Source organism: Artemia sp. Qi Xiang Cuo, chromosome 17, assembly GCF_049724085.1.
Source record: "Artemia sp. Qi Xiang Cuo chromosome 17, ASM4972408v1, whole genome shotgun sequence".
In the NCBI taxonomy this organism is placed as follows: Eukaryota; Metazoa; Arthropoda; class Branchiopoda; order Anostraca; family Artemiidae; genus Artemia; species Artemia sp. Qi Xiang Cuo.
In genome coordinates, this window is record NC_142810.1 from 57,259,926 (window position 1) to 57,278,019 (window position 18,094).

Consider the following 18,094-nt stretch of genomic DNA (forward strand, 5'->3'; position numbering starts at 1 on the left):
CTCAGGAGAGTTAAGAGATTCTTGAGAACGTTGGGAAGAGTCAAATGTTTTTGCAAGCCGTCTCCATTGTTTAAATGCCAGATCTTCAGGGGGGGTGGGGCATTTTCTGTACCATGGTCTCTCGCCAAGAGAACCATTCCTTGGGCTGAGTTTTGGCACTGTTATGTCATGGTATTGTTCTGGGTTTATATCTTCAGGGGTTTACTAAGTACATGGCAGGGTGATTTGCCTTGTTTTTATAGGAAAATTGACTGTTTCCATGGCTTCTCTTAAATTTTTCTTGTTTGTGTCCTTGGGTGGAGTTTTCTTTATCTTGACACCAGGGCCTTCCATAGCTCTATTTAATTCATCCTGTAATGATAAAATTGTTCTCGTTTGTGTCCTTGGGTGGATTTTTCCTTATCTTGACACTAGGGGTTTCCATAGCTCTATTTAATTCATCCTGTAATGATAAGGGCCTCTCTATTGGGGTTGATGGTGATAGTATATCATCTGGAAACCTTTTGAGGGGGACAAGGGGTAGAAATTCTATCGGGGAAAAATTGGGTTTTTGGGGATAGCGTATAATCTAATTCTTCTGAACTTTCTGACGATGAACTTTTTGGACTTTTTGGCATTTTTATTCTCACTGGTATTAGGGATTTTCTTTTGGGAATCACTACATTTTTCATAGCTAAGAATTCTTCGAAATTTTCTTCGTCGCTAGCATTTTCAAAATAGTACTGTTGGAAATTAAAAGGTTTTAATTCCGACAGCCTCGACCGAGTTGGTTCGTTCTCCGTGTCTTTTTCAGCCGATTCGTCGGACGCGGGTTGTCATGCCCATTTTTCCGGAAATTTGGCTCCTTTTATTCGACTAACGTATGCCTTATAGATTCTTCCGGTTTCATGATTTATTATTTTAAAAGTAAAACCATTGTCACATTTTTGATTATTCTATACGGTCCAGAGTATCTATTGGAGAGTTTTTTTGCCTTCTGTTTTAGCTTCATTCTTTAGGTAGGCACGATCTACTATTTCAAAATGTATTTTTTCCTTGACATGGGGGAAATCCTTGTGCTCTTCGCTCGTTTTAGATTTCTAATTCCTGCCTAACCATTTTTTAAGTTTTTTTCACTCTGTTTATGAATTCCTGTTTATAGTCCACAGAATCATTGCAATATTGTCTGGATTCGATAATTTCCTCATGCTGTATTTTGAAGTCGCAGCCAAATAATAAATAAAAACGACTTTCTTTAGCCACTTCCGAAAAATCGGTATTGATCATGTTGGTTAAGTACGGTAGGAATTGGTCCCTGTCATTTCTACTATCTTTTGTATAAATACTCAAAAACATTCGAGAATATTTTATAGCGATTTTTTATTTTTCCATTTGCTTGGGGGTGATAAAGGGATGTCATTAATTTATTTATATTAAGAAAACTCATTAAGTCCTTTGTTACTTTGGAAAAAAATTGCTTCCGTTATCACTGAATTTCGTGGTTGGAATGCCAAAATTCAAAAATAATTTAGCTAATGCTTTGCTTGTGGTGTATACGCTTTGATTTTTTAATGCTTTTGCGAACGTAAATCCAGTAAAATGATCGATTACACTAAGCACACACGTGAGTCCTCTGTTAGAAATAGGTACACATCCGCTGGTTTCATACAAATCAAAAGAAATAATATTGAAAGGGTATCTTGCTGTTGGGATCCTTCCCATTGGGGGGTGTGGGTAAGTTTGGGGTAATTTCCTCAAATTACATGAATTGCATACATTTAAAAATTCTTTAAGTTTGTTTAATGCTGAGGGAACGAAAAAATATTGTTTTAATTTATGGAAGGTTTTAGTTATTCCCAAGTATTCACCTGTATCCGAGTGAAAGAATTCGAACGCAGGTATTACTAAATTTTGGGATAACACTGGGATTATTGAAGTTTGGCTGTCTATTTATATCGTCTGTTACTATCCTGCAGAGGATTTCCTCGTCTAAGTCGTAATAAAAATTGTCGATTTCTCTTCTTAGGGCTTTGAAATTTATCAGGCAGCTTATCAAAATTCACAAAATAATTAATAAGTGCCGGACAATCTCATCCTTAATGTGGTTTCTTTTTATATTTGCCAGTGATAGAGGGCAATGATTAACTTGTCTTCTTCTATTTGAATTTTAGGTTTATTTTTTTTGTGTTTTTGTTTGCTGGGTTGATGGCGTTTATTTCTTTATTTTCATTATCTGAGGAGTTATTTTCGGGTAACCTACTCAAGTAATCACAGGGGGAGTTTTGTTTACGTGTCAAATGTTCAAATTCGTAATCCAGATCTTGGATTTTCATTATCTATCTAGCTAAAATTCCTGTTGGATTTTTGAATGTGCTCAGGTACTGTAAGCTTTTATGGTCTGAACGTAGCTTAAATTTTTGACCAACTAAATAATGTCTAAATTTGTCCAAATGATGAATTATAGATAGTAATTCTAATTGCGTTGCAGAACAACTGCTTTGGCATTTCGACAAGGTCCTACTTGAATAGCATATGACTTTCTCTAGATTCTCAGGGGGTTTCTGTAGCTTGTCGGGATTTTCTACGGGGATTATTTGAGAAAGGATGCACCGATGCCCAGAGCTAAGGCATCAGTGGAGACCACAATCTGTCCTTTTCCCATATCAGGTAACGCCAATATCGGTTCAGAAAAAAGTGCCTTCTTGAGATTACTTAAGGAACTTTGAGCTTCCTGGGACCAGGTGCTATTTTGGGGAGTCCCTTTAGTCAGATCCGTTAGAGGTTTTGCAATCTGGGCGTAATTACGTATAAATTTTCTAAAATAACCAGTCAAACCAAGAACTGCTCGCAATTGTTTTATAGTTTTTGGGGGTTTGAGTTTTCTATGCATTTTATCTTTTCAGGATCTGGTGATATTTGACCTTGGGTCACTATCATTCCCAAAAATTTGATTTTAGGTTGAAGTAAATTCACTTTTTTTTAAAAAGACTTTAGCTAATGTGGCTAAATGATGCTCCGGATTTTCTGCTACGCAAATTACATCATCCACAAAATGAATAATATTCTTTACGCCTCGCAATAAGTGTAACAAATGTCTAAATAATTTGCTTGAATTAGTCTGAAGTCCAACGGGTACTCTTAAATACTCATAAGAACCACATTTAGTCGTTCCAATTGTCATTTTATAAACGTCATTATCTACTATCTTGACATGGTGATACCCTTACTTGAGATCTAGGGAGAGAAAAATTTAAGTTATGCTTGAGATGGAGTCAAGGATCTCGTCGATTCGAGGTGGGGGAAACTTACCACTGACTATTTGTTTATTTAGGGCTCTATAGTCTACTTCAATCAATCAATCAATCAATCTATTTATTAATAATAAAAAAAAAAAACAATTACAAACTTAAAATTTATACACGCCCAAGAAGCTCAGCTTGTAAAGGGCCAACAAAACAAATAAGACACTATTATAAAGCACATAAAAAAAAAAGAAAAAATAAATGGATAAGAGACATTTATGAAAATAGGAGAATTAACAGGAAACTTCACAAATAACTGAAAAAAAATATATAAACGAGGAAGAGATTTGAAATTAGGATTAAATATAAAAAAATCACAGAAATATATTGAATGAAAAAAAAGACATGTAAATGTGGATGGAATGCAAAAAAAAGAAGAAAAAAGTGGGAAAATACTATACTGGAAATACCCAGTGAGAAAGTGCCTTTGCAAAAAGAGATAGAGGGACATCAGGACGGATGGAGTTCCATAGTGAAAAAGATTGATAAACAGGAGACCTCTGACCTTCTGTCGATGATCGCTTAGGTAAAATGAACCTTCGATAAGAGCTACGTAAAAAAGAAGAGTACCTACCTGAGCCTGACAGAAAGAAAAACTGCTGCAGAGATGGTAGAATTGTACCTACAAAAGCAGAATGTGCTAAATAAAGGTAACTTTTACCCACAATACGATCCAGCGGAGCTATTCCAGTATCATCATAAAGATCAGAGGAAGGGTAAAAACGAGGTAGAAGAAAAGTAGCATTTACTGCCCTATTTTGGGCTCTTTGAAATGAGCAGAGAAGAGATTTATTAGTACTACCCCTGACAGAACAGCAATTAGAAAAGTAAGGAAAAATAAAAGCATAATAAAGAGAAAGCATAATATCTGGGGGAAGAAACTAGTTAACCCTGTACAAGATTAAAGATTTGTGGAGGACAATGGATTGAGTCTGAGGAATATGAGGCATGAAAGAAATTAAACAGTCAAGATATGAACCAAGAAATTTCACAATAGTAGCTTGCGGTATAATATCATTCCCATAAGTCAGGATGGTTGGTTCCCTTGTGTCTCTCATACGATAAGGGGTTCTAAAGTGTACAATGGCACTTTTTTGGCTGTTGAGAGTCTTACCAATTGACCAGCACCAATCTTTTACTTTATCAAGAAGATCTTGAGCTAGGGAAAGGGCAGATGGCAGGTCCACTGCAGTAATGAAAAAGTTACTGTTGTCAGCACAAAGAATAGGGTGCACAAGGGGATGAAGACCATCAACAAGATCATTAATATAAATTAAAAACAAAAGTGGTCCAAGCACAGAGCCCTGTGGGACGCCTTTCACAATAGGCAAGGAAGAGGAAGAAGTACCATTAACCGAAACATACTGAGATCTCCTTGAGAGGTAAGACCTAAACCATTCAAATGGGACTCCATGCACTCCAAATGAAGATAATTTAGACAAAAGAACAGAGTGAACGACCATATCAAATGCCTTTGAAAAGTCAAGAGATAGGCCCAAAACACACAAGCCCTTGTCAAGGTTAACACGCACAAACTCTGTTGCATCTGAAAGTGCATGCAAGGTAGAAAAACTGGGACGAAAGCCATACTGATGGTTAGTTATGAGAGAATTACCTGCAGTCGTATTAGTACTAAATACAAATGAAGAGAGACTACAATACGCTACTTTTTCAACAACCTTAGAAATTACAGGAAGGAGAGAAATAGGTCTATAGTTTGAAATTAGAGATGAATCACCTTTTTTAAACAAAGGTACAACATTAGTAACCTTAAATAAATGAGGAAAAACACCAGAAGAAAGAGAGAGGTTAGTTATGTGTCAGATGGGGTTAGAAACAAACTGACCAATTTTTTTAAGAACATTACAGCTCAAACCAAAACCATCAACTGAACGGCTACTTGAAAGCTGAGAAATAATGTTAGAAATTTCGGTATCACTGCATGGAAAAAGGAAAAATGACTTTTTTGCTAAGGGAAAACTACTTACTCTGCTGTAGAGTGGATTAGGAACTGAAGGAAGTGAGGTGAAATACGAATTGAAGGCGCTTGCAGAAGAATTTTTGTCCACGAAAGATCCATCAGCTTTCCTGTAGCGATAAGGGGGGGACTGTTTGAGTTTCTTGCGGGAAAGAGCTTCATTAACTACAGTCCAAACCTTTCGCAAATTCTCCTTACACTCATCAATTCGACGCGAAAAATATAGCTTTTTGGCTGCACGTACTGAAGAAGTAAGCACATTTTTATAAAGTTTATGCTTCAAAAGATCATCATGTGTCTTACTTTGACATGCAGCCTTGAACAGAGACGCCTTCATATGTGTAGCATTGATCAGACCTCTAGACATCCATGGACATTTAGGTATGGAATTCCTTGGCCTCTTTCTAACAGGAAAATGCTTATCCAACAGAGCTCCCATACGACACAAAAATAAATTCGTTGCACAATCAACATCATTAGCTTTAAGAACACTAGACCAATCATTACTCTGAAGACTATGTATTAAATTAGAAATTTCTTTATCTGTGGAGGTTCTAAAGGAAGACTCACCCTGCTCATCCACAGCAATCTCAGTTTGAGGCACAAAAAGTGCAACATAAATAGGGAGGTGATCAGAAAGATCAGTGAAAACAAGACCAGAAGTAAACTTCAAATTAGAAGAATGAGAAATGAAAATATTGTCTATTAAAGTGGCAGAATTTCTAGTATGGTCAACAAGAGAAGGAAAAAAATTGAAGGAAGTAGACCAGCAGAAGAAAGCACGTCAAAGAGATGGTCACTTTCATCACTTGATCCAATATTTAACATATTACAATTAAAATCTCCCAAAACACAAATACGTTTTTTAGAGAAAGACCCCACACAAGAAAGTTGATCAAGCAAATCACAAAACAAATGTGTTGGAAAAGGAGGGGGCTTATAAAACAAACAAACAGTGTCACATGCAAACTGGCTTTTCAGATCAATAACAAGAGAATAAACTGTCCTACTCTTTGACACTACTGATGTAAACAAGGATTCAAGGTCAGACCTTCTTCTAAACTCAATATCAGGCTTTATAAATAAAGAAATACCTCCTGAGAACTTTGTTACCATTCTGGGGATATGGACAGCAGCATAACCATGCATATCATAGGCTGTAAAATTTTCACCATCAGATAACCATGTTTCTGTTAAACCTATTACATCAAAAGGGCAAGAATTATTAGACCACAAATACGATTTCAGACTATCCCACTTATCTCTTACCCCACGCACATTCAAACAAAATACATTAAAGCTACTATTTAAAGACAGTGAGGGTATAATTTTATCACAATAATCAATGGTAGTGTGATAATTACAGCTAGAATTAACCATAGATTCAAGGAGAGGGTCAAGCGTGTGAGTCTCTTGTTTACCAGCCCTAATTGGTTGATCAAATATAGCCGAATTAAGAATAGAAGAATTCAAAAGAAAAGAGAAATCACCCATAATTATCACACATAATAAATATACACATAGAAATATAAGTGGGATGGCACAATATATCCAAAGTATTGGACCAAAGTATAATGTGACACCAGTTGCTATTACATGAGCTGCAAGTGTGCTGGACTGAAAAAAAAATAATAGAAGTTAGGCTACATGAAGGTGAGAGGATCACAAAAAGCATAAAGAGATATCAGTAGAATGAAAGTAGAATAAAAGTAATGACCCAATTTATAATGTGGGACCAGAAAACTATGTAATCTGTAAGTATGCTTACATGAAAAAAATATAATAGTAGTCAGCCTACCTGAAGGTGATAGGATCACATACAAATATAAAAGATTATCAATGGAATGACACATATTATTCCAAATATTAGCCCAAAGTTTACTATGGGTAGTAAGAAATTATGAGAGCTGCTTATATACTGACATGACAAAAATATGATAGAATTCAGGGTACACAAGGGTGATAGCATCAAAAAATAAGATAAAGAAATATCAATGAGATGGCACATATTATTCAAAATATTGACCAAAAATATAATATGGGACCAGTCATAATTGTGCAAGTTGCATGTGTGCTGACATGAGAAAAATATGATAGAATTCAGGTTACAGGAAGGCGATAGGATCACCAACCCAGATAAGGAAATAACAGTGGCATGGCACATATTCATCAAAAAATTGGCCCCAAGTATAATGTGGAACCAGTCAAGATTATATGAGCTGCAATTATGCTGAAATTACAAAAATATGAAAGAAATCAGCCTTCATAAAGGTGATAGGATCACAAACAAACATAAAAAAAAATAAATAAATAACAGTGGGATAATATATATGATTCATAATATTTGCCCAAAATGCAATATTGGACCAGTGAAAATTATATGAGCTGCAAGTGTGCTGACATGACAAAAACATTATAGAAGTCAAGCTACATGATGGTGAAAGGATCATAAAAAAACATAAAGAAAAATCAGTGGGAAGGCACATATTATTATAAGTATTAGCACAAACTATAATGTGTGACCAGTTGATATTATGGGGGTTACAAGTATAATGACACGACAAAAATATAATGTAAATCAGACAACATGAAGGTGACAGAATCACAAAGAAACATAAAGAAATATTAGTGGGAAGGGACATATCATCCAAACTATTGGCCCAAAGTGTAATATGGTACCAGTCAAAATTATGTGAGGACAGTAAAGAATAATAGAAGAATATTTAAAGAACAGCAAGTAAATCTCTACAGAAACATTTCAATATATTATAAGAAAATAAATCTAAATCCATCAGTTTAATTTTTCTACATTTGCAGCACATAAATCAATTTCATTCTGATTATTAAACTTAACCACTCTTCCAGATTGGGTTTTATACAGGATATCACCTTTACTGGACCAAACATTACGTAAGCCAAGCTTTGACTTGGCATATGAAAGAAGTTGTAAGCGTGGTTTTTTAAGTGTCTCAGAAAATAGAATCCCTGATCCTTTCAAATCCTTCTTTTGTCTGAGAAGCAGTTGACGAACTCGTAAGTTGCAAAATTCAACAACTATGGGTCTGGGTTTTTCAGATGGTTTGCCAATTCTTTTGGCTGATACAACATCAGACTGAATAATTGGTATGCCAGGAAATTTCCCAGCACATAGTGACAGGAATTGACTTTCAGTGTTTTTAATGGAGGTCTCCTCTTTCACCCCAAAGACAATAATTTGGTTGCTCAAAGCCTGCTGTTCAAAACGGTCATTTAATCTTGCCAGGTTGGACTGGATAGGCTGGAAAGAGTTTTTAGGTCTATCATGGATGACTCTAAAGTAGCCAATGAAGATTCAACAGAAAATATGCGTCTGTTATAGCTTTCAAGAGTTTTATCCACTAGATTACTAAGATCTAGGTTGAGGCCAGCATACACCTCCTGCTTGATTGCATCCACCTTATCAGAAGAGATAGTGACATTATGTTGCATGAATGTCTGTTCCTCTTTCATTTTAACCACTGCCTCATCAACCTGGGAAGAGATCTTAGCCAATATAAGGTCATCAAGTAACCCTTTCACTGAAGATTTAAAGTTGTCAGGTTGTAGTGAATCTGCTAGCATTTTATGTTTGATTTTTATGCTATTTATGGGGTTAGTGAGCATGAGTAGTTGCTCTGAAACAGATTCTGATCCAGAGAATTGGATGGAGATGTCAGACCTTAGTTCACGAGGTGACTTGAGTTGACTTTTCATTTCTTATCTGAAGTAAACAACAAAACAGGAACAGAATAAGCAGTGGTATAAGACAGTTTGGGTATAAGGCAGGATATAGTCCACAATTAAGTAACAAATTTCAAATACCAAAGTAGGGGAGTGTGAAATTTGAAGAATAGAAAGCAATCAGCAAAAAACATCAAGCATCAACAGTAGCAGTGGCATAAACCCAAGGATTGGTTACTGTAGTCAAATTACACGTTAAAATTGGTATAGGTCTCACCTGATGAGTCCCCTCTTACACCCCAGGGGTGGGGGCTGCTCTGTGTGCCTGCCTTTACCCACTGGTAGGCAGGCAGAACCAGTACTTCAGGAGGCTTAAAGTGTTGCTGGTTATGCCAGAAAACCTCAAATTCTGATCTGATATGATACCCACGTCTTTTCAATTTTCCGAGCCTAAGGTCATCGTCCTTTTTTGGCACTAATATAACGGCGGCGGAATACGGGCTTATACTCGGACCTATAATATTGTTTCTCTCTAGTTCACGGATATTATTTCTTAACTAATTTTTGTACGGGTGGGGGATACGATAGGGCTGTTTGGCCACAAGCAATCCTGTAGTTTGGATAGAGTGTTCATAGAAAGGTATCAATCCAATATTTTCTTCACAAGTAGAAAAAATATCCAAAGTCCCATAGTAATTCACATAATTTTCCTTTTAATTCCGCATCTTGAATTTGATCTAGTGTAAATTTTTCTAAAAATGGGATCTTGTTAGTGGGTACCTATTGCTTGGGGTATCAATACAACTAACTAAGTTCCTTTTAGAATTTTTCCACTTATCTAGCTCGCGCTCAGAAATAACTTGTATTTCAACGAGACATGTTACTTTTTTTACTGTAATATTATCATTTTGATGGGTATTTGTTAACCAAATAAAACCTTCCCCTGTTTCATACGATATGATTTGTTCTTCACAAAACAGATTTTCAGGGATTTCTTCCGACGGGGATGCAAACCAAATTTCAGATTTATCATTTACGGGTTCGACCATTTTTGAAATCTCAACTCTTTGCATTGTTTTTGGGGGAATCTTTGTCTTACGCACTCTAAATCCATAATCTTTTTCTTCATAATTATTTTCTATTAGGTTAAGATTGGCGTTTGGTTGCGTCAAATCTTTTGTTAGTGGAGTTGGTTGTAAGAGGACCACATTGAGGTTTATTACGTCGTTCCACAACTCTGCTATTTTCTTAATTTCTGCCTGCCTATACCCTTGCATTTCCCCTATCTTTGCCCTTATTTACTCAATCCATTTGCCGCTGAAGTTTCTCCTACAGGACGAGAAATGGGGTAAAAAAGATTTTATTCTATTCACTGTTGCTTCTCCTTTCTCCATGCGTCTGAGAATAGGATCGGATGGATATATGAGTCTGTAATTGGCTACATCTAATAACACTTTGTTATATTTTAGAAAATTCGCACCGATTATAGCCTCGTACGGAAAACTCTTGGATATTATGAATTTGGTAGGGAAGATCCTATTGTATTTTGTCACATCTAGGCGTATTGAACCCTTTGCTTCCAACCTATGCCCTCTGACACTAGTTAAACTGGGATTATTGAAGTTTTTCCTTCGCTTAATATACGGGGGCAGTTCATTAAATACACATGAGTTTATGATGTTACTGTCATGCCAGAATCCACTAATGCTTTAAAATAAATATTTGCCACGCAAAAATCATTAAATACCGGTAACCTGTTATTAATATCACTAAAAAACAGTACCATAATTGGAGAAGACCTATAAAAAAATTCTGGCCCCCTTTATGGTCCTTTTTACTCTTCTGGGGGGCCTGATTCGTTTCCCTTGCATTAATTTGATAGGTTGGTGTTTGACATTGGGGTTCGATGGGAACTTCCCTAGCAAGCTAGTTGACATTTGATTGTCTTGATTGCCAAGTGTTATTACGCGGGTACGAATCTTTTGTGCCAACGGGTCGCGGCATTTGTTCATTTTGCACCGACGAAATATTTCCCGACGGGTAAAAATATAAAAGGGTAAAAGGTAAAGGATGCGGCAGTAGACCCTTAAGGTCCAAACCGGCGGTGCTGATCTCCGTTTCGTGGCCCTTCAGCCAGGAAGTGCAATGGGGGGCTGGGGGCCAGCCAACCTATGCTTTCGCAAACCCTTCCTGTTTTACCTTCCCCAGATTTCTCCAGGTACCCATTTAGAGCTGGGTTGACTCTGGCTAAGCTTACAGGGTCACACCACTGACCCGCGTCCCAAACTAAGAAACTGACCACACCAGGGATCGAACCCGAATTCACGGATTCTCAGCCCAGCGCGCGTCCACCTAGCCAGAACGGCCTAAAATAAATAGTAAAAATATCCTCTCTTATTACTCGTATTTCTATTAAATCTAGTTGGATACACTGTCCTTGAATTAAACTGGTATGCATTTTGCCGAGTATTTGGGTTGGGAAAGATATTATTATTTTGTCTATTAGTGGAAAGGATTGCATACGCTACTTACTGTTGGTAGGGGTTGTGGAATAATAGTTGGCCTTGGGGGGTTAATTCCTATAACTTCCTGACCCATTGGCATTTCAGTTTGTTCTCCCGAACAAACGGTTATTATAACTGGGGGTTTTTGGTGCATAGTTGTTTCTAGAACGGCATTCCCTGGCAATATGCCCTTGTCGATTACATGCATAGAATATAATTGAATGGTTATTTTCGTAGTTTGTCGTATTCGCGGGTACGAAACGTATCCGTTCTTTGCCTGGTAGGGGTTGAAGGTCTATTTTGATTTGGCTTTGGGGAATTATCTCTTGAGAAAAATGCGGGTGAAACTTCTCGTTATCGTCCCGGCGTTGATTCTCCTACAATATTTATTCTTTACTTATTGTGATTTGCCACAATCGTGTCAATTTCTACTATTCTTTCTACTTCTTGGACTGCTAAGTCTAATGTTTGAATATTTTTGGATATTATCAATCGGTATAGTTTGGGCTCTATCCCTGTAAGAAGGCATTTAGCACAATTTTATCATATAAGCTACCAGATTCTTTCCTATATTTTGCCTCTATCGATACCATCACGTTATGTAGGTATTCCCTGACATTTTGTGTTTTGTCAAAACATACTGTCCCGTGCTTTAATTTGTGTGTTGAACTGGTCTCAACGAATCTCTCTTTGAACGCTTTTAACAATTTCTCTATGGAGTTTATTGGGAGGTTATTATCTTCGCCTATAGTGTTTTCTATTTGTTTAAAAAATGTTAACGCTTGCCTTTTAGTCCCACATGCCCACTAACGCTTTTAAGTCCGTTTGAATTACTTCTACAAACTGGTTTAATTGTATACTAAATTCATCTACGTCTGAATCTCCATTGTATGAGGGAAGGGATTTTGAAATTTTCACTGTTTTAGCAATGAGTTTTTGTTTTAACAATTGTTCGCTTGGATCTAACGACATATTGGAAATTTTTTTTCAAAAGCTCTATGACACTATAAATTCGGTACTTAAATTTTTTGACACTACTAAATTTGACACTTTCAAATTTCACTTAATTTATGAGGGGATTCTACTTCTTATTTTTTATATGAGATGTTTTAGAGGTTTCCTATTTTATCTTAAGGGATTTTAGGTCTAACGAAATATGGCACTTTTTTTATGCATAGTATTTCTCAGTAAATTGCATATATCTCCTTTTTCTAAAGAAAAAAATCGTCCTTGTGCTTTTGTCCGTTAAACAGTGCCGCGCCAATTCAAGTGAGGGGGGGTATTTTTGTTTGTTTATTAGGGTGGTTTAATACCATAATTTGAGGAGGGGATTTTGCGTGATGGGGGATTAAAGCAGTGGGTCACATAGGGAGCATAAGTTAGTGACCGTTACTGAGTCAAAATCAGATTATAAGGGTTCAGATTCCTTAGGGACCAGTTGGAGACACAAAGGACTAATTATCCTTAGGAATGCTAACATGAAGAGACATGAATAAAATAGTAATGTGCTTATTTTCTGCTCACATTTGCGGTACAAGGCTTGTTCAGGAATATCAAATAAATGGTACTTCAATTTACTGGTGTAGGCACTATGGTTTATCATACACTGAGAGATAGATTCCAACACGGGTCTATATAAACTACTAGTTCAAAGTTTGGTTTAAACATAGTAAAAGACTCACTCAACATTGTCAAAAAATTGATAGTGGGTTGCTAATAGGTTCACTTAAAACTCGCATAGGATTGGTCAAGAACTGGAATAAAACTCCTCTAGACTGGCGAACAACTGCAAAATCCTAACTAACTATACTATTCGAATTTCGCCAGAGGTTACATTAAGGCGTTGCTAAAAGTATGTTATCCTTATTCCTATTGGACAGAGGAATTCACCAATTAGCTACTTCAACTTTCACACAATTTATAGCTATAAGATTTGCATCTTGGAATTTTTCTTGACAAACAAAGTATTACTATCATAAAATTATTGCTAACGACTTGTCACTTGGTTCCCAGGTGGCTTATAATTTATCGCGATGAAACTTGTTGCAGGACAATACAACTTGGTTACATTGGAATACCTAAGCTAAGCTTTGTTTCGGAACAATATGACTTAATTACACGAAAATAATTTGTATCTCTCGTGGCTATTTCTTGTTTAATAAATTCTGCCTTCTCCTGACCGTTTGTCGCCTAACATTTAGTCAAATTGATATTTATTGTATATTTTTGCGACACTTTGTCCTTATGCTTCAAGATAGATTTATTTATTGCTACTACATTTGCAGTGGGAAAGGTTATACAAAGTTTATTCAATCAAAATACATTTGTTTGCTACTTTTTAAATTGCACGACCAAGCCTTAGTTGATGTCTGAGGGTCACCTGATTTTTGGTTAATAGTCTAAGCGATTCTATTATACATGGGTAACTTTAACTTGGAAGGAAGGGAGGTTTGCAACGAAATTTGAGGTTTTTGAATTTTGATCCCGTTACAAGTTTTTATTTTTCTATAAGTGTTTTTATCCATTTGTCAGCTCTTGTAATTACTGTATTTTGTCTCTTTTCAAGTTTCGGAGAATTTTTATTTCTTCCTTTGATTCAGTTGAAAGCGACAAAGAGGCTTATAATCAAGAATACTCTTTAAGATTTCTCCTCTGAGTAGGTCCGTAATAATTTCTGATATATTTACATGTGTCTGAGCCATTGTAAATTTAGGTCCTATTGATAGAATACTTAGGTCCTTGGATGTTAAAACCTTGGAGGATAGATTTGCCATGGCAGGGCTGGAACAAAATCTAGTAAAGATTTTCTAGGCAGGATTTTGTGCCAAAACTCTAGGAAATTCACCCAAAAAAAATTTGAAATTTTTGGGAAATTAGTTTTGGATTATTTTGTTTGTGACCACTTTTAAATGCCATTCATTAAGTTTATTTTCAGCGAGATAATCTTTACACATCGGTGATGAGAAGAGAAGTTGTTAATTATGTTTAAAGACTAAAAGAGACCACCCAGGAATTTAGTTAAATCCGGAACTTATTTGAGAATTAAAGCAAAAATATCAACTTTTCAAATTGCTTTTTTGTTCTGTAAATTGCTGTGCATAATCATTTAATATGGACTCAAACGACGCTTTATTTGAATGTTCCTGCTGCCAGATGATAAAGCTTCCTGCAGAACAACACGAAAGACCTTTTTTACAGGCAGCAGAATTACGTTTGTTGGAGTTATTAGGAAAAAGTAGTCTCTTGGATATTGACAGACTCGTTTTGCTTCCGAATCCGATTGGAAAAATCGGAAGTCAAGAACAAAGTGGGTTCGAAGCAGAATACAAAGTTTACTCTGAATTGGAACAATTAAAACACAATATTTATGTGTTTTACAGTCTTCAAGATAAAAATGAAGAGTTGAGCGATTATTTGCTAATAACCAAATCGTCAATCATCATTTTAGAGGTTAAAGCTTTTGCACTGAGAGACAACCCATCAGAAAAAGACTACAAAATAATGGAAAAGACCATCTTAAAGGAAGGAAAACTTATGACCCAAAAGGAACGTGTGACTGGGAACATCCGAAAATTTCTAGCTGACCACGGGTGCTGTGATTCTCTTTCCATTCATTTTTTCTATCTTTATGTGAACTTCAGTCGCCCGAAGCCAACTGACTGTAACTTTGAATTGTTTAATTCAAATAGTTTATTTAAAGATGCATTGTTTCAAGACAATTATTTAGAAAACATCAATGAATTGTGCGCGGAAGGGTTGGATCCAGTATCAGTGGACGAAAAGAGTAAATACGCAATCAGGACACTATTAGCAAGGTTAGTAATCTTTATTCTATTCGTTTTAATTTTCAAAATGAATTTATTAGTTTTAATTTATTAGTGGATATTTAAGAGAATATTGAATATCTTGTTCAAACTCATCGAATATCTGTTGAAACTAGAAATTCTTCATAGATAGTGTCTAAGTCAAAAAGTAATCCCCGAACTTCTTTATTTCTGAGTTGTCACTAAAATCAAGGCCAGAGGTAGATGTGTGATAAAATTGGGACCTAAATGTATAGAAAGTTTGGATAATAGTCTTTTATGCCCAGTACCGTGCAAAATCCAATAAATGAAACAGGGCTAAGGGAAAACAGTGTTATCTCTCTTTGTAGTAGCTAAGGAGCTCCATATGCTCCTTCGAAACAGCCTAAACTAAACCTTTTTCAGTATAAAAACCTTTTGACAATGTCCTAAGGGGTGGGCCTCTAGAGAGTATTTTCTAGCTTCAATCCCCACTCTTTACACTACGGTCATATGGCTCTTTAAATAAGAACTCAAATGTGACGGTCTTTGTCTTTGAGCAGTCTTTCATACAGAATTGGGATTAAAATTTAACTTTAGTGAAAAGAGCTAGGTTTGAGGAAGGGAGAGCCCCAGTCATACGTAGAATGGTGTGTGTGTAACTGAGCCCTCGTGTAACTAACTCGAAGCAAGTGAACCCCAGTGCAACGGAATCCCCCAGCAACAGAACAACCTTGTAACTGAACCCCCGTGCAACTAAACTCCCGTGCAACTGACGTCCCTTGCAACTGAACTTCATTCAACTGAACCCCCGTGGAACTAAACTCCCGTGCAACTGAATTCCCTTGCAACTGAACTTTATTCAACTGAACCCTCCTGCAACTGTATCCCGTTTAACTCAACACCATTTAACTGAGCCCTTATGTAACTGAACCCCTGTGTAACTGAACCCCCTTACAACAGGACCCTTGTTTAACTGAACCCTCATTCAACTGAACTACATTTTACTGAATACTTGTACAACTGAATCTCCATGCAACTGAATCCCTTTTAACTGAACTGTCGTGCAACTAAAACCCCATACTTAGTTTTTCGTACTTTACAAATATGAGGTAATATCCTGGGCTAAAAGACAAATTACAATCTTCACAGGTTCTACTTTGTTGTAATTGTTTGATTTTAAAGTCGTGAAATAACTGCCTGTTTAGATCATTCAATAAAAAAACAAACTCTGTTTTGATGTAACAAAACAAAAGAGAAAATCGGATGTCTTAAATCGCTAAAGCCGGATTTATTGCTGTTTATTGGGGTCCTTATTATGGGGTATTAATTATATGGGGTATTAATTGGGGTCCTTATCCCTGCCTATATACTTTGATGATTTTTTTTTCCTTTTTCTTTTTTTTGAAAAAAAACACCTCTGTCACCTTTCTTTTTTTTATTTTCACTTTGTGATATTTTCTTGGCTCATAGTTAGATAGCGCTTGGTTTGAAAAAGGCTAAAGACCTGTTTTGGTCGATATCCGAGACAGGAGCTATTTCCCTTTTGGATGAATCTTTTGGTATGAATTTTTTTTTATTTTTAGATGATTCAGACCTTTCGTTAATGTTGAGCAATAAATATCTATTGTGAAAACCTCTTAACTTTCTGAATTTAGATTATAGAAAGGGCTCACGATTTTAGGCTAATTTTAGGACTTTTGCTCTGATTTCTGGTTGTTGTGACAAAAATTGCCAGACAAACTCTAAAATTGTCAAGTGGATGAGCAAAAAAGGAGCAACGACATGGTCTTAGGAAAATTTAAATACCCAAAAATTGATTTTCTTCCTGAGCTGGTTGTCTTTGTCAAAGTCCCTTTGCTTCAATCTATTCGCACTGAAAGTTAATTATCAATCGGAGAAAATCAACTTTTGGTCCATTTCCGGTTGTCAAGAGCCGCTGCAGCCGAAATTAATTATAAGCTATTTGTTTAATACATTACCTGCGCTTTCTCTAAATTAATAAAAAAAAAATAAAATAAAAGTTTTTCAAAGATAAGTAAAGAGCCATTATAAACTTAGAAGGTACTTTAGCGTGCCTAATGAACACCCTTTAGATGTCGTGGTAGCAGGGAGTATGGATAATAGGCTACAATCATCTTTCGTATCTCTGCTTGAGTGCTCTCTGCAAACCAAACATGTTACTACCTTCATTGAAGTCAATTTCAACTAACTTATTCATGTTTAATTCAAACTCTAAACGCAGTTTTACAATCTGATATAGCAAGACATGCCAATCAAGTCATTTGCAGTGCTGAAGCAATAAAACCTTTCTTCTATTTGATGACTGTCAATAGAAACAGATGACAAGAATTATATTCCCTACACTATCGATAATATTATTCTGCACTAGAGGCGATACATATTTCATATTTTAGCAGATGATTCGAAATACTTTCCTAATAATGACCTTCACAGCTACAAAATTTTCAGCCATGTTTCACATTTTATTTGATTCTCACGTTAACGCTAACTCCAAGAGAATATAGGATAAATGACCATAGAGCCACCGTTCTCCTCTCTTTGCAGGCCTTAGGAGAAAAGGCTTGGTTAAAAAAAATGAGAAAATCAGCCAAGGCCTCAGAAGATAGGGATCAAAAACGAACAAGAATTCTTTCTTGTGTGCCTTGGCTCATCGACAATCCTCTCCCCTTTTTCCTTATTATTGATCCTTAGTCCGAGAAGGTGAGGGTTCGAATCCTAGTTTACCCATTTATTTGTTTTAGAACGAGGGTCAGAGGCGTGATTCTGTAAGTTCAGCCAGAAAATGGTTACCTGGAGAAATCTGGGAAAGGTAAAAGGAAGGGTATG

At 36.2% G+C, this 18,094-nt stretch overlaps 1 protein-coding gene across 1 annotated transcript in view; it reads left to right on the forward strand.

The window, feature by feature from the left end:
• Nucleotides 1-14,573: 14,573 nt before the first annotated feature.
• LOC148942397 (uncharacterized) overlaps nt 14,574-18,094 on the forward strand; it is a 15,770-nt gene continuing 12,249 nt past the window's right edge. The window contains exon 1 of the mRNA XM_089103310.1: nt 14,574-15,277. Within this exon, the coding sequence (XP_088959436.1) occupies nt 14,574-15,277 (704 nt within the window). The remainder of the gene's footprint in view (nt 15,278-18,094) is intronic.